Here is a 17837-nt window from a genome sequence, read left to right as displayed (position 1 = left end):
TTCCGCCCAGCGAAGAATCCTTGCAGCTTCTGCCATTGCCCTCCTGCTTCTTGTGCCGCCCTGTCTGTTTACGTGGGCGACTGCCGTGATGTTGTCCGACTGGATCAACACCGGCTGACCCTGAAGCAGGGGTTTTGCCAGGCTTAGAGCATTGTAAATCGCTCTTAGCTCCAGTATATTTATGTGAAGAGACATCTCCAGGCTTGACCACACTCCCTGGAAGTTTCTTCCCTGTGTGACCGCTCCCCAGCCTCTCAGACTGGCATCCGTGGTCACCAGGACCCAGTCCTGTATGCCGAATCTGCGGCCCTCTAACAGATGAGCACTCTACAACCACCACAGAAGAGACACCCTTGTCCGTGGAGACAAAGTTATCCGCTGATGCATCTGCAGATGCGATCTGGACCATTTGTCCAGCAGATCCCACTGAAAAGTTCGTGCGTGGAATCTGCCGAATGGAATCGCTTCGTAAGAAGCCACCATTTTTCCCAGGACTCTTGTGCATTGATGCACAGACACTTTTCCTGGTTTTAGGAGGTTCCTGACAAGTTCGGATAACTCCCTGGCTTTCTCCTCTGGAAGAAACACCTTTTTCTGAACCGTGTCCAGAATCATTCCCAGGAACAGCAGACGTGTCGTCGGGGTCAATTGAGATTTTGGAAAATTCAGAATCCACCCGTGCTGTTGCAGCACTACTTGGGTTAGTGCTACTACGTCCTCCAGCTGTTCTCTGGACCTTGCCCTTATCAGGAGATCGTCCAAGTAAGGGATAATTAATACGCCTTTTCTTCGCAGAAGAAACATCATTTCGGCCATTACCTTGGTAAAGACCCGAGGTGCCGTGGACAATCCAAACGGCAGCGTCTGAAACTGATAATGACAGTTTTGCACCACGAACCTGAGGTACCCTTGATGTGAAGGGCAAATTGGGACATGCAGGTAAGCATCCTTGATGTCCAGGGACACCATAAAGTCCCCTTCTTCCAGATTCGCTATCACTGCTCTGAGTGACTCCATCTTGAACTTGAATTTTTGTATGTACAGGTTCAAAGATTTCAGATTTAGAATAGGTCTTACCGAGCCGTCCGGCTTCGGTACCACAAATAGTGTGGAATAATACCCCTTTCCCTGTTGTAGGAGGGGTACCTTGACTATCACCTGCTGAGAATACAGCTTGTGAATGGCTTCCAATACCGTCGCCCTGTCTGAGGGAGACGTTGGCAGAGCAGACTTTAGGAACCGGCGAGGGGGAGACTTCTCGAATTCCAACCTGTAACCCTGAGATACTACCTGCAGGATCCAGGGGTCCACCTGTGAGTGAGCCCACTGTGCGCTGAAATTCTTGAGTCGACCCCCCACCGCCCCTGAGTCCGCTTGTAAAGCCCCAACGTCATGCTGAGGGCTTTGCAGAAGCCGGGGAGGGCTTCTGCTCCTGGGAGGGAGCTGCTTGGTGCACTCTCTTACCCTTTCCTTTGCCTCGGGGCAGATATGACTGTCCTTTTGCCCGCTTGTTCTTATAGGAACGAAAGGACTGCGGCTGAAAAGACGGTGTCTTTTTCTGTTGGGAGGGGACCTGAGGTAAAAAAGGTGCATTTCCCGGCTGTTGCCGTGGCCACCAAATCCGATAGACCGACCCCAAATAATTCCTCCCCTTTATACGGCAATACTTCCATATGCCGTTTGGAATCCGCATCACCTGACCACTGTCGCGTCCATAAACTTCTTCTGGCAGATATGGACATCGCACTTACTCTCGATGCCAGAGTGCAAATATCCCTCTGAGCATCTCGCATATAAAGAAAAGCATCCTTTAATTGCTCTATAGTCAATAAAATACTGTCCCTATCCAGGGTATCAATATTTTCAGTCAGGGAATCCGACCAAACCACCCCAGCACTGCACATCCATGCTGAGGCGATGGCTGGTCGCAGTCTAACACCAGTATGAGTGTATATACTTTTCAGGGTAGTTTCCAGCCTCCTATCAGCTGGATCCTTGAGGGCGGCCGTTTCAGGAGACGGTAACGCCACTTGTTTTGATAAGCGTGTGAGTGCCTTATCCACCCTAGGGGGTGTTTCCCAGCGCGCCCTAACCTCTGGCGGGAAAGGATATAATGCCAATAACTTCTTTGAAATTAGCAGTTTTCTATCGGGGTTAACCCACGCTTCATCACACACTTCATTCAATTCCTCTGATTCAGGAAAAACTACAGGTAGTTTTTTCAGACCCCACATAATACCCCTTTTTGTGGTACTTGCAGTATCAGAGATATGCAAAGCCTCCTTCATTGCCGTGATCATATAACGTGTGGCCCTACTGGAAAATACGTTTGTTTCTTCACCGTCGACACTAGATTCGGTGTCCGTGTCTGGGTCTGTGTCGACCGACTGAGGTAAAGGGCGTTTTACAGCCCCTGACGGTGTCTGAGATGCCTGGACAGGTACTAACTGGTTTGCCGGCCGTCTCATGTCGTCAACTGATTTTTGTAACGTGCTGACATTATCACGTAATTCCATAAACAAAGCCATCCATTCCGGTGTCGACTCCCTAGGGGGTGACATCACCATTACCGGCAATTGCTCCGCCTCCACACCAACATCGTCCTCATACATGTCGACACACACGTACCGACACACAGCAGACACACAGGGAATGCTCTTATCGAAGACAGGACCCCACTAGCCCTTTGGGGAGACAGAGGGAGAGTTTGCCAGCACACACCCAAGCGCTATAAATATATAGGAACAAGCCTACAGAAGTGTTGTTTCCTTTATAGCAGCTTAATATATCAATATCGCCAAAAAAGTGCCCCCCCTCTCTGTTTTTTTACCCTGTTTCTGTAGTGCAGTGCAGGGGAGAGTCCTGGGAGCCTTCCTCGCAGCGGAGCTGTGCAGGAAAATGGCGCTGTGTGCTGAGGAGATAGGCCCCGCCCCCTATTTCGGCGGGCTCTTCTCCCGGTGTTTGTGAGACCTGGCAGGGGTTAAATACATCCATATAGCCCCAGGGGCTATATGTGATGTATTTTTAGCCAGAACAAGGTATTATCATTGCTGCCCAGGGCGCCCCCCCCCAGCGCCCTGCACCCTCAGTGACCGCTGGTGTGAAGTGTGCTGACAACAATGGCGCACAGCTGCAGTGCTGTGCGCTACCTCATGAAGACTGAAAAGTCTTCTGCCGCCGGTTTCTGGACCTCTTCACTTTTCGGCATCTGCAAGGGGGTCGGCGGCGCGGCTCCGGGACCGGACTCCATGGCTGGGCCTGTGTTCGATCCCTCTGGAGCTAATGGTGTCCAGTAGCCTAAGAAGCCAATCCATCCTGCACGCAGGTGAGTTCACTTCTTCTCCCCTAAGTCCCTCGTTGCAGTGAGCCTGTTGCCAGCAGGACTCACTGAAAATAAAAAACCTAATAACTTTTTCTAAGCAGCTCTTTAGGAGAGCCACCTAGATTGCACCCTGCTCGGACGGGCACAAAAACCTAACTGAGGCTTGGAGGAGGGTCATAGGGGGAGGAGCCAGTGCACACCACCTAGTCCTAAAGCTTTTATTTTTGTGCCCTGTCTCCTGCGGAGCCGCTAATCCCCATGGTCCTGACGGAGTCCCAGCATCCACTAGGACGTCAGAGAAATGTATTTAATAAAGGGTACGCATGTGAAGATCAGCAGGATACTAGTCGGTACACACTTGCCGATAAAGTAAATGACATCGCTCATTTTGCCCTTCCTGAGCGACATCATTTACCATATCTACTAGTGTGTACGCTGCCCAACGACGAGCGATGCACGGCCCCGCGGGTCATTAACGACCCTTGCTGTTGGCCATGCATGCAGCTCAATTTGGACTGTAGTCCAAAAACTGCATGCATGGCTCGGCCGAGGCGTGACGTCACTGAGCGATATTGTGTGCAAATCGCTTCAGTGGGGGTAATTCTGACTTGATCGCAGCAGGAATTTTGTTAGCAGTTGGGCAAATCCATGTGCACTGCAGGGGAGGCAGCTATAAAATGTGCAGAGAGAGTTAGATTTGGGTGGGGTGTGTTCAATGTGCAATCTAAATTGCATTGTAAAAATAAAGCAGCCAGTATTTACCCTGCACAGAAACAATATAACCCACCCAAATCTAACTCTCTCTGCACGTTATATCTGCCTCCCCTGCAGTGCACATGGTTTTGCCCAATTGCTAACAAAATTCCTGCTGCGATCAACTCAGAATTACCCCCAGTGTGTACACACTGCCGACGACCGCCGGGAAGGGAACACACTAGGCGACGTTGCTCATAGAGCACATCGCCTAGTGTGTACCCACCCTAGGTCTTTCTACAAAGTCTGCAAGCATAGTACATGACCATCTTTAAGTGGAAATGAAATAAAAAATATAACAAATAAAAATGGGAAAGAAAACACCTGGAAGGGCTGATTGATTTTGCTGTGTGAATTGCAGATATTCCATTAATAGTAGGTAATGTATACTGACTGCACACTTTCTACTCGCCTGTGTAGTTTTATGTTGTGGGTGAAGCCATGCCTGTAATTGGTTACGTAAAATGACACAGACAGACTATTTACATAAAGGAAACAGATACTGCCAAAACAGTAATGTTTTCTTCTCCTAATGGTCTCCTAATGCGTACATCACAAACCCCAATGGGGTGATACATGAGGAGAAAGCTTAAAAAAATAAAAAGTAAAGTATATTATAATCATATTTCCATAATGACTGACACCAGGGCCTTTGCTTATCACTCCCCATTTCATAGCAGTATTTTTGAAGGCGGCCTGTCTGTCCCAGCTGCTAAAGTCATCTCCTTACAAGTACGAATTTGTTCATGGTTTCTCTTTGTGGTGCGGAAGTCAGCACCTTCAGAAGCACCAACATTGATTCTTACTCCGTAACCAAGTAAAACTAACGTGGCTGAAAGCCTCGTGTAAAACTAACGGGTAAGGGTAACAAATAGGAATTGCAGTAGACATTACTGTATGTATCTTCTTCATAAATTAGCGTGAAAATTGCTTTAAAACTCTTGAGCTGTGATAAAAATAAAGTCCTCTTGTACCAGGCCAGCGCTGGGTGGGAGCCTGCTGGGTACTGGCTGGAACTATGCGAGGTGACCGAATGGTGCTGGACAGGAGCTGCACACACTGGGTATAGGGGGAATATGGGTGCAGCACAGCGGCGATGAGTAGGAGCCCAGCAGCAGTCACATGGACAGGACACCTCCTACACCTTCAGATGCTGGTACTATATAACATGCTCATACATGCACCCAGAGGGTTATCCTCCCTGTACATAGATGTCTGTGTGTGTAGGGAGCACATACTTATACATCCCTACATACAAAGCAATAACAAACACCCGGCAGACGCAGAATACTCACCTTACACTACAAAGTAGCCCCCAGCAGATATTTCCGCTTCCGGGCGCCCACTACTGACGTCACTGCCGTTTTGGAGGCGCCTCAGGTTGTTGCCATGGAAATGGATGAGCGTCTCTCCAGCCTCCAGGACCGGAAAATTATGGACACTGTCAGTCCAGTGTCCAGCCGGCGCGGCCCCTGCGTGCAGCTCTGCTGGGCTCCTTTGTGGGTGATGTGTCCGTGTGTATACTGTCGGCAAAGCCAAGGCAGTATAAGGATGTGGGCATGCGAGCGATAGGCACTGGGAGTCGGACGGTAAGGGTTTGGGAGAATGTTAGTATACTTACCCACCAGGTGTAGGGATTCTAGGCGTCGGGATGCCGCTGTCGGCAATGCTGCCAGTGCCATATTACTTTTTGTTAAGACGTAACCCGCCTTCCTGATTCCTATTTCCTGAGATCCATTTCTCTGCTCAGATTTTCACTTAATGGTCCTCATTCCGATTTGTTCGCTTGCTAACTGCTTTTAGCAGCATTGCAAACGCTAGGCCGCCGCCCTCTGGGAGTGTATTTTAGCTTAGCAGAATAGCGAACGAAAGGTTAGCAGAACTGCTACTAAATAATTCCTTGCAGTTTCTGAGTAGCTCCAGACCTACTCCTAGATTGCGATCACCTCAGTCCGTTTAGTTCCTGGTTTGACGTCACAAACACGCCCTGCGTTCGGCCAGCCACACCCCCGTTTCTTCAGCCACGCCTGCGTTTTTTAGCACACTCCCTGAAAACGGCCAGTTTCAGCCCAGAAACATCCACTTCCTGTCAATCACACTGCGATCACTCGAGCAGTGAAAAAACGTTGCTCGAGCTTGTGTAAATCTACTAAGTTCTATGTTAAATAACTTAGCGCATGCGCGCTGCGTACCATGCGCATGTGCATTTTCCACCTAATCGCTCCGTTGCGAAAATCGGCAACGAGCGAACAACTCGGAATGACCACCAATGTCCCAGATGGACGGCCTACATATTTAAAATCACCTGCACATGAATCCCTTGATACAATCAAGGTTAATTCAGGGTTTGATTCAGTGGTGGACAATCTTTTTTCTATCAGTTTGCCAAGGGTTGCAGGACTGCGCCTCTATACAGCTGTGATGTTGCTCGCTGTGCCCTGTAAACCGCAGAATAATTGACATGCTGCTGGTGATAGTGGATTACGACTGGAAAATTTTGGAAAAGGGGACCCCTGAGTCCCATTTTCTGGGCATACAGAAGCCAGAGGCTGCATCCTCGGAAGCAGTGTCACTGTCCCCAACAGCGTAGTTTGGCCGGATCTCCTGAGTAATCTGAGTATTACTGAGATGTCCTATGGACCTAATATTAACCAAAGTGGATTGTCCTATCATAAATCCAGATAGACTACAGTCGTAGTGACCTGGTTCAACCGAATAGAAAGGACTTTAGCTAGGCTGACCATATTATCTCTTTAACCTGGGACACTCATGAATTACACAGGTTCTGTGGCTGCTTAAAACCAGGGGAAATGCAGGCTTGTAGTCAGCCAGCCACAGAACCTGTATAATTCATGAGTGCCCCAGGTTAAAGGGATAATATGGTCAGCCTACTTTAGCCAGAATTTTGGCATCAGTAGGAATCAATGATATTGGGCATCATGAAATCTATGATCCTTCCCAGGCTTCAGCATCACAACATTAATAGCTTCCGACAAGGAAGAGGAAGTGCGCCTTCCTCATATATGCCATTAAAAATTCAAGTAGTTTAAGGACATATGACAATGCATGCTTTTATAGATTTCCAAAGCAATACCATCTATACTGGGAGACTTACCACCTGGGAAGGACTTTATAGAGAATCAATGGGAATAGGAATGTGTGGGCTTCAGGAGAAAGACATGGTAACAACCGAAACATAGGACACCAACACGGTCATGGTACAGGACGATTTGAAACTATATGTTTGGGGGTTTTTTTATGTAGGAAAGGTGTCAACATTATCAGGGGTTGAGGAAACTGTACGGTCATCTGCACTGACAAGTTCAGACAAGGCAGTAGAAGGCCAGTTAGCATGCACCAAATGTGCTTAAGTAGCTACCCGTCCTATCCGTATGGGAATAATGAGAATCACTTTCAAACAACAACCTGCAAGTGGTCCTGTCGGTGAGATGTGCATTTTTTTTCCTGAAAAAGATTTTATGGTAAGAACTTACCGTTGTTAAATATCTTTCTGCGAGGTACACTGGGTTCCACAGGGATAACATCGGGGTGTAGAGAAGGATCTTGATCCAAGGCACCAACAGGCTAAAAGCTTGACTATTCCCAAGATGCTCAGTGCCGCCTCCTCTATAACCCTGCCTCAGTGCACAGGAGCTCAGTTTTGTAAACCAGGCCCATGCAGTAGCAGGTAAAAGAGACGACAACCGTTAGTAGCCACATACACCACATTCTCACGACAGGAGAAGGTATCAGAGGCTAATGCCATACAAACCCAAAGAAGCTAAGTGCGTCAGAATGGGCCTCCTGTGGAACTCAGTGTACCTCGCAGAAAGATTTGACAATGTTAAGTTCTTTCCATAAATCTCCTTTTCTGCAGCGGGGTACACTGGGTTCCACAGGGATAACATCAGGGATGTCCTAAAGCCGTTCCTCGTGGGAGGGGACGCACTGTAGCAGGCACAAGAATCCGGCGTCCAAAGGAAGCATCCTGAGAGGCAGAAGTATCGAAGGCATAGAACCTTATGAACGTGTTCACTGAGGACCACGAAGCCATCTTGCACAATTGATCAAGGGTCGCACCACGGCGGGCTGGCCAAAAAGGTCCAACCGACCGAGTAGAATGGGCTTTTCTCTGACGTCCTAGTGGATGCTGGGAACTCCGTAAGGACCATGGGGAATAGACGGGCTCCGCAGGAGACTGGGTACTCTAAAAGAAAGATTAGGTACTATCTGATGTGCACTGGCTCCTCCCTCTATGCCCCTCCTCCAGACCTCAGTTAGAATCTGTGCCCGGCCAGAGCTGGATGCACCTAGTGCAGTGGTTCTCAAACTCGGTCCTCAGGACCCCACACACTGCATGTTTTGCAGGTAACCCAGCAAGTGCACAGGTGTATTAATTACTCACTGACACATTTTAAAAGGTCCACAGGTAGAGCTAATTATTTCACTTGTGATTTTGAGAGGAGACCTGCAAAACATGCACCGTGTGGGGTCCTGAGGACCGAGTTTGAGAACCTGTGACCTAGTGGGCTCTCCTGAGCTTGCTAGAAAGAAAGTATTTGTTAGGTTTTTTATTTTCAGTGAGATCTGCTGGCAACAGACTCACTGCTATGAGGGACTGAGGGGAGAGAAGCAAACCTACCTGCATGCAGCTAGCTTGTGCTTCTTAGGCTACTGGACACCATTAGCTCCAGAGGGTTCGAACACAGGGCCTGACCTCGATCGTCCGTTCCCAGAGCCGCGCCGCCGTCCCCCTTGCAGAGCCAGAAGACAGAAGAGAAGGAGATGAAATCGGCGGCAGAAGACTCCGGTCTTCATTAAGGTAGCGCACAGCACTGCAGCTGTGCGCCATTGCTCCCACTGCACACCACACACTCCGGTCACTGTAGGGTGCAGGGCGCTGGGGGGGGGCACCCTGGGCAGCAATAAGAATACCTTTTGGCAATATATACACATAATACAGTCTGTGACTGTATATGTGTAAAACCCCCGCCAATTTTAGTCAGAAACAGGACAGAAGCCCGCCGCTGAGGGGGCCGGGCCTTCTTCCTCAGCACACCAGCGCCATTTTCTCTTCACAGCTCCGCTGGAAGGAAGCTCCCCAGGCTCTCCCCGGCAGTATCCTGGTACACAAAGGGTGAAAAGAGAGGGGGGGCACATAAATTTAGGTGCAAAATTTGTATATACAGCAGCTACTGGGTAAACACTGAGTTGTAGTGTAATCCCTGGGTTATATAGCGCTGGGGTGTGTGCTGGCATACTCTCTCTCTGTCTCTCCAAAGGGCCTTGTGGGGAACTGTTCTCAAATAGAGCATCCCCTGTGTGTGTGGTGTGTCGGTACGCGTGTGTCGACATGTCTGAGGTAAAAGGCTCCTCTAAGGAGGTGATAGAGCGGATATGTGTGTGAGAGGGTGTCTCAGTCGACAACGCCGACACCTGTTTGGATATGTGTAAGTGCTAAGGTGAATTTATTGCACAAAAGGTTAGGGAACAGACTGGAAATCTACCCAGGTCTGTCCCTATGTCACAGAGACTTTCAGAGTCTCTCAATGCTCACTATCCATAATAACAAACACTGGTATCGACATGGAGTTTAACTCCACTGTCGACTACGATAATGCAAAGTTACAGCCAAGATGGCTAGAAGGTATTCAATATATGATTATTGAAATAAAAGATGATTTGCATATCACTGATGACTCATCTGTCTCTGACACGAGAGTACACATGTTTAAGGGGAAGAATGCTGAGGTAAATTTCCCTCCTCTCGTGAGGAAAAAGAGCGGGAATCTCCAGACAAGAGACGGCAGCTTCCCACAAGAGAATTCTCAGGCTGTATCCTTTCCCCACTAGGGCCAGGTTATGTTGAGAATCTTCCCCTGGGGTGTCCTGTTTGCACAGACGGTAGCACTTGCTATTCTCAGGGATCCTGCAGATAGCGTGCACATTATAGTATACTACCCAGACCGGCGATTGTGTCGGCATGGGTTTATAGCGCTGTGGCAGCGTGGACAGGTACCTTATCAGCAGAGATGAGACCCTAGTATGCATATAGATATATATATGTATATATAGAGATATATATATATTAAAGATGCTGTCTTAAGTGATAGATATATAGTTATAAAGCATGCCCAAAGAGACATGAGTATACTGGGTCCTAGAGTCAAAGGTATGTCGATCTCTGCTTGACGTGTCCTGTAGACTATGCATTGGACAGATGATGCCGACTTAAGAGGCTGAGGAAGGCTGAGGATTGTGTGGAGAAGGGTTCTCGGGCCTGGTCTCCACAGCTATAGCTGGTAATTCTGCTAGTTTGCCTTATATTCCTGCACAGCCTAAGAAAGCACGACATTATTAAATGCAGCCTTTCGTATAAAGAAACAAGAAAGTCTGAGCTGCGTCCTTTCTTGTCAGAGCCGGGCAGCTAGTTCCCAGGAACAGAAGTCCTCCCCGGCCCCTACAAAAATCCACCAATGTCGCTGGGGCTCCACAGGCGGAGTTAGGCCCGGTGGGGACACGCCTTCGTAAGTTCAGCCACAAGTGGGTTCACTCCCTGTTCGATCCCTGGGCAATAGATATTGTGTCTCAGGGATAAAAGCTGGACTGTGAGAAGATGCCCCCCCCCCCCCTCACCGACGGCCCTGCGGGCTTCCCCCCAAGAGAGGGAGCCAGTGTTAACTGCAATTCACAAATTGTATCTTTAACAGGTGGTGGTCAAGGGTCCCCTCCTTCAACAAGAGGGTGTTATTATTAGACCATGTTGTAATCCCGAAACCAGACGGTTCGGTCAGACCCATATTGAATTAAAAATCCCTGAACATATACCTGAGAAGGTTCAAGTTCAGCAAAAGGAAGAAAAAAGAAAGACTCTGTGTTGGGGCACACTTAGAAAATTGTAATAAATTTATTAAAACTTAACTTTTAATTAAATAACACATAAAAATGAAAAATTTGATACAAAAAAATGTTCAAATGCACAAAATATACATATAATGATAAAAAAAGAATATACAGCGAGAGATTTAAATGTATATAATATACAAATAAATTTAAACAATCCACATAAAGAGAAAGTGGATAATATGTAGTTAAGGATCAAACTTAATTGACAATCAAACTAAATAATAATCAGGATAAATCTGATATGAAATTAGGGGCACCTGTGGTGAAAAATATATAGAAAAACAACAATTTGGTGCCTAAGTGGATCAAAAATTGTTATTCAAGATACAGGTAAAGGATATGTGGGTATAATCACAATAATGAAAATGGTAGGAAAATACCAATCTAAATGTATCATGAATATAGACAAATGGCACAAAAATTATAATTCATAATTGAAATGTCCAATGACTAATGGTAATCTCCTGGTAGAGTCTTTGTTTGCTGAAAAAGTGGATCCTAATGAAAGGGGAGCATTTATGAGAATTTTGATGCCAAAAAAGGCATTGATACAAAAAACCAATTTATTTATTTAAGTTAGAAGTTTTGTAAAGAATTAGTCAAGATATGGAATTGAAAGGTTCAGAAGTTGCTCTAACACTTCTGCTGTTTGTGGTCAGAGGTCACATCATTACTGCACCTGATATTCCCAAGAGGTCACCCTACTGGGTACTAATCAGGCTTGTCATCAAGTTCAAGATGGAATTGCTAAGAGCGGTCAGTGCAAGCCTAAAAAGGGGGAGACTTTATTGTGAATCGGGACATAAGGGATGCATACCTTCAGGTCCCCATTTATCCACCTCATTAGGCGTACCTCAGAATTGCGGTACGGGATTGTCATTACCAATTTCAGATGTTGCCGTTTGGTCTCTCCACGGCCCCGAGAATACACCATGGTAATGGCGGATATGATTGTGCTCCTGCGGAAGCAAGGTGTCACTATTATCACGTACTTGGACGATCTCCTCATAAAAGCGAGATCAAGAGAGCAGTTGCTGAACAGCGTATCGCTTTCTCTGGAAGTGTAACGGCAACACGGCTGGATTCTATATATTCCAAAGTCGCAGTTGGTTCCTACAGCTCATCTGCCTCTCCTAGGCACGATCCTAGACACAGACCAGAAAAGGGTTTATCTCCCGATAGAGAGAGCTCAGGAGCTCATGACACTGGTCAGGAATGTATTAAAACCAAAACAGGTGTCACTCGAGTCCTGGGAAGGATGGTGACATCATACGAGGCCATCACCTTAGGCAGGTTCCATGCGAGGACCTTCCAATGGGACTTACTGGACAAGTGGTCCGGATCACCTCTTCAGATGCATCGGTTAATCACCCTATCCCCCAGGGCCAGGGTGTCTCTCCTGTGGTGGCTGCAGAGTGCTCACCTTCTCGAGGGCCGCAGATTCGGCATTCAGGACTGGATCCTGGTGACCACGGATGCAAGCCTCCGAGGGTGGGGGGCAGTTACACAGGGAAGAAATTTCCAAGGTCTGTGGTCAAGTCAACTGACTTGCCTTCACATCAATATCCTGGAACTAAGGGCCATATACAACGCCCTAAGTCAAGCGGAGATCCTGCTTCGCGACCAACCGGTTCTGATCCAGTCAGACCGCAAGGGTTCATGTAAACCGCCAAGGCGGAGCAGGGTGGCGAGGGTAGAAGCCACCAGAATTCTTCGCTGGGCGGAGAATCAAGTAAGCGCACTGTCAGCAGTGTTCGTTCCGGGAGTGGACATCTGGGAAGCAGACTTCCTCAGCAGGCACGACCTCCACCCGGAAAAGTGGGGACTTCATCAGGAAGTCTTCACGCAGTTTGCAAATTGATGGGAACTGTCTAAGGTGGACTAGATGGCGTCCCACCTCAATAAAAAGCTAAAAAAGGTTTTACGCCGGGTCAAGGGACCCTCAGGTGATAGCTGTGGTCGCACTAGTAACACCGTGGGTGTTCCAGTCGGTCTCTGTATTCCCTCCTCTTCGTCTCATACCCAAGGGCTGAGAATTGTAATAAAAGGAAGAGTGAAAACAATATTCTTTGCTCCGAATTGGCCAAGAAGGACTCGGTACCCGGAGCTGCAGGAAATGCTCTCAGAGGACTCAGGGCTTCTGCCTCTCAGACAGGACATGTTGCAACAGGGGCCCTGTCTGTTCCAAAATTTACCGCGGCTGCATTTGACGGCATGGCGGTTGAACGCCGGATCCTAGCGGAAAAGAGCATTCCGGATGCAGTTATTCCTACGCTGATAAAGGCTAGGAAAGACGTGTCAGCAAGACTTTTTCACTGTATATGGCGAAAATAGGTTGCTTGGTGTGAGGCCGGGAAGGCCCTACAGAGGAATTCCAGCGGGGTCGATTCCTGCACTTCCTACAGTCAGGAGTGGCTATGGGCCTAAAATTAGGATCCATAAAGGTCAAGATTTCGGCCCTATACATTTTCTCTAATAAATGAACTGGCTTCACTGCCTGAAGTTCAGACGTTGTTCCGGGGGTGCTGCTTATTCAGCCTCCTTTTGTGCCATCAGTGGCACCTTGGGATCTTAACGTTGTGTTGGATTTCCTGAAATCCCACTGGTTTGAGCCACTTAAGACCGTGGAGCTAAAATATCTCACGTGGAAAGTGGTCATGCTATTGGCCTTAGCTTCGGCTAGGCGTGTGTCAGTATTGGCGGTTTTGTCATGTAAAAACCCTTCTCTGATCTTCCATATGGACAGGGCAGAATTGAGGACTCGTCCCCACTTTCTTCCTAGGGTGGTATCATCGTTTCATTTGAACCAGCCTATTGTGGTGCCTGCGGCTACTAGGGACTTGGAGGATTCCAAGTTGCTGGACGTGGTCCGGGTTTTGAAAATTTATGTTTCCAGAACGGCGGGAGTCAGAAAGTCTGACTCGCTGTTTATTCTGTATGCAGCCAACGAGGTTGGCGCTCCTGCTTCGAAGCAGACTATTGTTCGCTGGATCTGTAGCACGATTCAGCTGGTTCACTCTGCGGCTGGATTGCCGCATCCAAAATGGTGAAAGCCCATTCCACAAGGAAGGTGGGCTCTGCTTGGGCGGCTGCCCGAGGGGTCTTGGCTTTACAGCTTTGCCGAGCTGCTACTTGGTCGGGGTCAAACAAGTTTGCTAAGTTCTACAAGTTTGATACCCTGGCTGAGGAGGACCTTGAGTTTGCTCATGCGGTGCTGCAGAGTCATCCGCACTCTCCCGCCCGTTTGGGAGCTTTGGTATAATCCCCATGGTCCTTACGGAGTTCCCAGCATCCACTAGGACGTCAGAGAAAATAAGAATTTACTCACCGGTAATTCTATTTCTCGTAGTCCGTAGTGGATGCTGGGCGCCCGTCCCAAGTGCGGACTCTGTGCAATACATGTATATAGTTATTGCTAAACTAAAGGGTTATTGTTATGAGCCATCTATTATTGAGGCTCAGTTGTTGTTCATACTGTTAACTGGGTATGGTTATCACAAGTTGTACGGTGTGATTGGTGTGGCTGGTACGAGTCTTATCCTGGATTCCAAATCCTTTCCTTGTTGTGTCGGCTCTTCCGGGCACAGTTTCCTTAACTGAGGTCTGGAGGAGGGGTATAGAGGGAGGAGCCAGTGCACACCAGATATAGTACCTAATCTTTCTTTTAGAGTGCCCAGTCTCCTGCAGAGCCCGTCTATTCCCCTGGTCCTTACGGAGTTCCCAGCATCCACTACGGACTACGAGAAATAGAATTACCGGTGAGTAAATTCTTATTTTTTTTTTCATATAATCTGTTTTTATTGAAAATGCTACAGACATAAATCGATATGTAGTCTCAACAAAAATACAGTATTGAACACATAGAAAGCAGTCTTACACATCAGTGTACAATAGTATAAACGGAATTCAACAATGTGTCCTATATGGCAAAAGTCTGCAATAATATATTTTTAAAACAGAAAAATAAGAAAGGGACAGAGAAAGGAAGAAGAAAGAGAGAGAAAGAAGGAAAGGAAAGGTGGCCTAGCCGAGAATGCAAAGAAAAACATATCCACATACATATACTAGAAACAATTTAATAACCACATTATTTCAGAGAAGAGACATAAGTTTTGTAGGGCTCAGAGGATTTATATTCAATCTAAGGAAGCCACTGGTTGTAAACTCGGTCTGTCTATCTCTAGAGCCTGATAAGATATCCTCCATATTCATATAGTAATCCGTCTAGAAAACCAGATGTTCCGAGTAGGGGGACTAGAGGACCTCCACAAAGTGGGAATCACTGCGCTGGCGGCATTGCCAAGGTGTCTCATCAATGATATCTTGTAAGTGGATAGACGTGTAGAGGAATGGTTCAATAACCAAAAGGCTGGGTCGGATGGGACAGGAGTGTGTAGGATATCACTGGAGATGGAAACTACATCATCCCAAAAAGTTTTAATAAGGGGACAAGTCCACCAAATGTGTAATATAGAACCTAAGTCTTTATGGCACCTCCAACAAGCGGGGGAGATAGTCGGAGACATAGTATGTAGAAGAGAGGGATGTCTGTACCATCTCATCAGTATCTTATATTGCGTTTCCCTCGCTTGTATACAAATAGAACTGCCATGTGCCTTTAGAAATATAGATTCTCATTCCCTCTCTGAAAGTGAGAGGTTCAGATCCTTCTCCCATTTCTGAGTGAAATGAGGAGGGGTTAAAGAGTCAGACAATTGTAGGAGTTTATACAGGGTGGCTATCGTGTGCAAACGGTGCACAGGTGCAACACACACCCTTTCAAATGAGGTCATCTCCCGAGATGCTTGGCGGTAAATATTGCCCGTATACAAGAAGTGTCGCACCTGCAAAAACTTCCAGAAATCAGTCTATGGAATATCCCATTTTGCCCTGATATCTGAAAATTGTTTAACTCCAGATGTTTATACTAGCTGACCCGTTCTAAAAAGTCCTTCCAGAGCCCGGTTCTGATAGTAAACCAGGGAGAGGCCAGGTGGGAAAGCAGGGTTGCCTAAAAAGGAAGTGAGGGGGCCAAGTTCCGAGGAGAGAGACGATTGTCGTCTCATCACTGTCCAAAAGGAGAGCGTAGGGGAGATAGTCGGGTGGGGTTGTGGAAGCTTGGGAAGGGTCGGGAGCCAAGGGAAAATTTCAGGGTATTGTTGAACGTATAAGCCTTCCAAGACCACCCATTGCTTAACCTCCCGACTCCTGGTCCGGTCCAAGATCCTATTTAACAGGATTGCATGGTAGTAATTTTTTATATCTGGGAGTTGAAATCCGCCTCTTTTAGGTAGGCGAGACAGAATGGATCTGCTAATCCTGGGCCTCTTTCGAAGCCAGATAAATTGTTGGATCAAGGATCGTATGGACCAAAACCAGGAGTCCGGGATTCGGATCGGCAATGTTTGGAGGAGATAGAGCAGCTTGGGCAGAGTGTTCATCTTCACAACATTTATTCTGCCTAGCCAGGAGAGATTATTGTGTTGCCATCTACAGTAGTCCTTTTTAATTAATTGGAGTAAAGGGTAAAAGTTCAGGGACAGCAGGCGCGATAAATCACTGGGAAGCTGGACCCCTAAGTATGTTATATGGGAATCCCTCCATATGAATGGGAAAGTAGATTTTTAAAAGGCTAATGTCGTATGGGGGTTGAGATGTTAAGAGCATATGATGTAGATGCATTGACCTTGAAGCTGGAAAGTGAACTGAAAATGTCCAATTCACACATGAGGTGTGGAAGTGAGTGAGTGGGTTGCGTGACGACTGTCAGTAAGTCATCAGCGAATAAGGCGAGTTTATAGTCAGTATCACCCACTTGCAGCCCGTTAATATGATCATTTGCTCTAATAGCCCTGGCCAAGGCTTCAATACAAAGGACGAATATCAAGGGGGATAAGGGGCAACCCTGTCTTGTTCCATTGCTGATAGGGAAATTGTCGGAGAAGACCCCATTAACCCGAACTCGAGCTGAAGGCCGTGTATAAAGGGTTAACACTCTGTGAAGTGCTTGTGGACCCAGCCCAATATGCTCCAGTACAGCCCTCATGAAGTCCCAGTTGACCCTATCAAAGGCCTTTTCGGCATCTGTAGAAAGTAATATAGTAGGGGTCTGACTTTTAGAGGCCAAATGGATAAGGCTGAGGATCTATGTAGTATTATCTTTTGCCTCACGGCCTACGACAAAGCCCACTTGATCGTTGTGGATAAGGGATGGGAGGAACCTATTCAGCCTGAGAGCCATCAATTTTGCGAAAAATTTAAGATCCACATTGAGCAGGGATATGGGTCTATAACTGGAGCACACTGAGGGGTCTTTCCCCGGTTTAGGAATCGCAGTGATTTGGGCTTCCAAGGATTGATCGGAAAAATGAGCATCAGCTGAGATGGAGTTAAAGGCCTGTAACAGTCTGGGGGCTAGAGCATCTCTAAATACCTTTATAGTAAGCGGCGGTAAAACCGTCCGGGCCCGGACTTTTGCCAGAGGGCGTAGAGGATATAACTTGTTCGATCTCTTGCAAGGTAAAGGTTTGTTCTAAGGAGTCTCGATCAGAGCAAGACAATTTAGGGTACGTCACTTTTTCTAAATATTTCCTAGATCTCTGCATATTAGAAAGGGGATCGTGAACTGGGGAGGGGTCACCTAGATTATATAAAGTGTTATAGTAATGTTTAAAGCACTCAGCTATCTCAGGCATTTTAAAGCAGACAGCACCTGCACTATTTTTCATAGAGGGAACAAAAGAGGCCGCTCTCTGGGATCTAAGTGCCTGTGCCAGCAAACGGCCTGGTTTATTACCCCATCGATAGTATTTATTACTGCATTTATGCAGAGAGAGTTGGGTTTTATTGTTGAGAA

The 17837-nt window shown here is 47.2% G+C and overlaps 1 protein-coding gene and 1 long non-coding RNA gene across 5 annotated transcripts in view; one reads left to right on the top strand and one right to left on the bottom strand.

Annotated features, from left to right (window-relative positions):
• The window catches only part of TRIP4 (thyroid hormone receptor interactor 4), a 177889-nt gene extending 172071 nt beyond the window's left edge, over nucleotides 1-5818 (bottom strand). The window contains exon 1 of one of the 4 annotated variants that reach the window (XM_063926356.1): nucleotides 5697-5818. In XM_063926356.1, coding sequence (XP_063782426.1) covers nucleotides 5697-5757 — 61 coding nt within the window. In that variant the 5' untranslated portion in view covers nucleotides 5758-5818. The other 3 variants (XM_063926357.1, XM_063926358.1, XM_063926359.1) reach the window with 3 other exon arrangements.
• LOC134932181 (uncharacterized) overlaps nucleotides 5450-17837 on the top strand; it is a 49233-nt gene continuing 36845 nt past the window's right edge. Inside the window, exon 1 of the long non-coding RNA XR_010179256.1 lies at nucleotides 5450-5664. This is a non-coding gene — a long non-coding RNA (uncharacterized LOC134932181). The remainder of the gene's footprint in view (nucleotides 5665-17837) is intronic.

The sequence above is a fragment of the Pseudophryne corroboree genome, chromosome 6 (assembly GCF_028390025.1).
Source record: "Pseudophryne corroboree isolate aPseCor3 chromosome 6, aPseCor3.hap2, whole genome shotgun sequence".
Classification (NCBI taxonomy): domain Eukaryota; kingdom Metazoa; phylum Chordata; class Amphibia; order Anura; family Myobatrachidae; genus Pseudophryne; species Pseudophryne corroboree.
The sequence above is the reverse complement of the archived record's forward strand: the minus strand, read 5'-3'. Positions and strand labels throughout refer to the sequence as shown.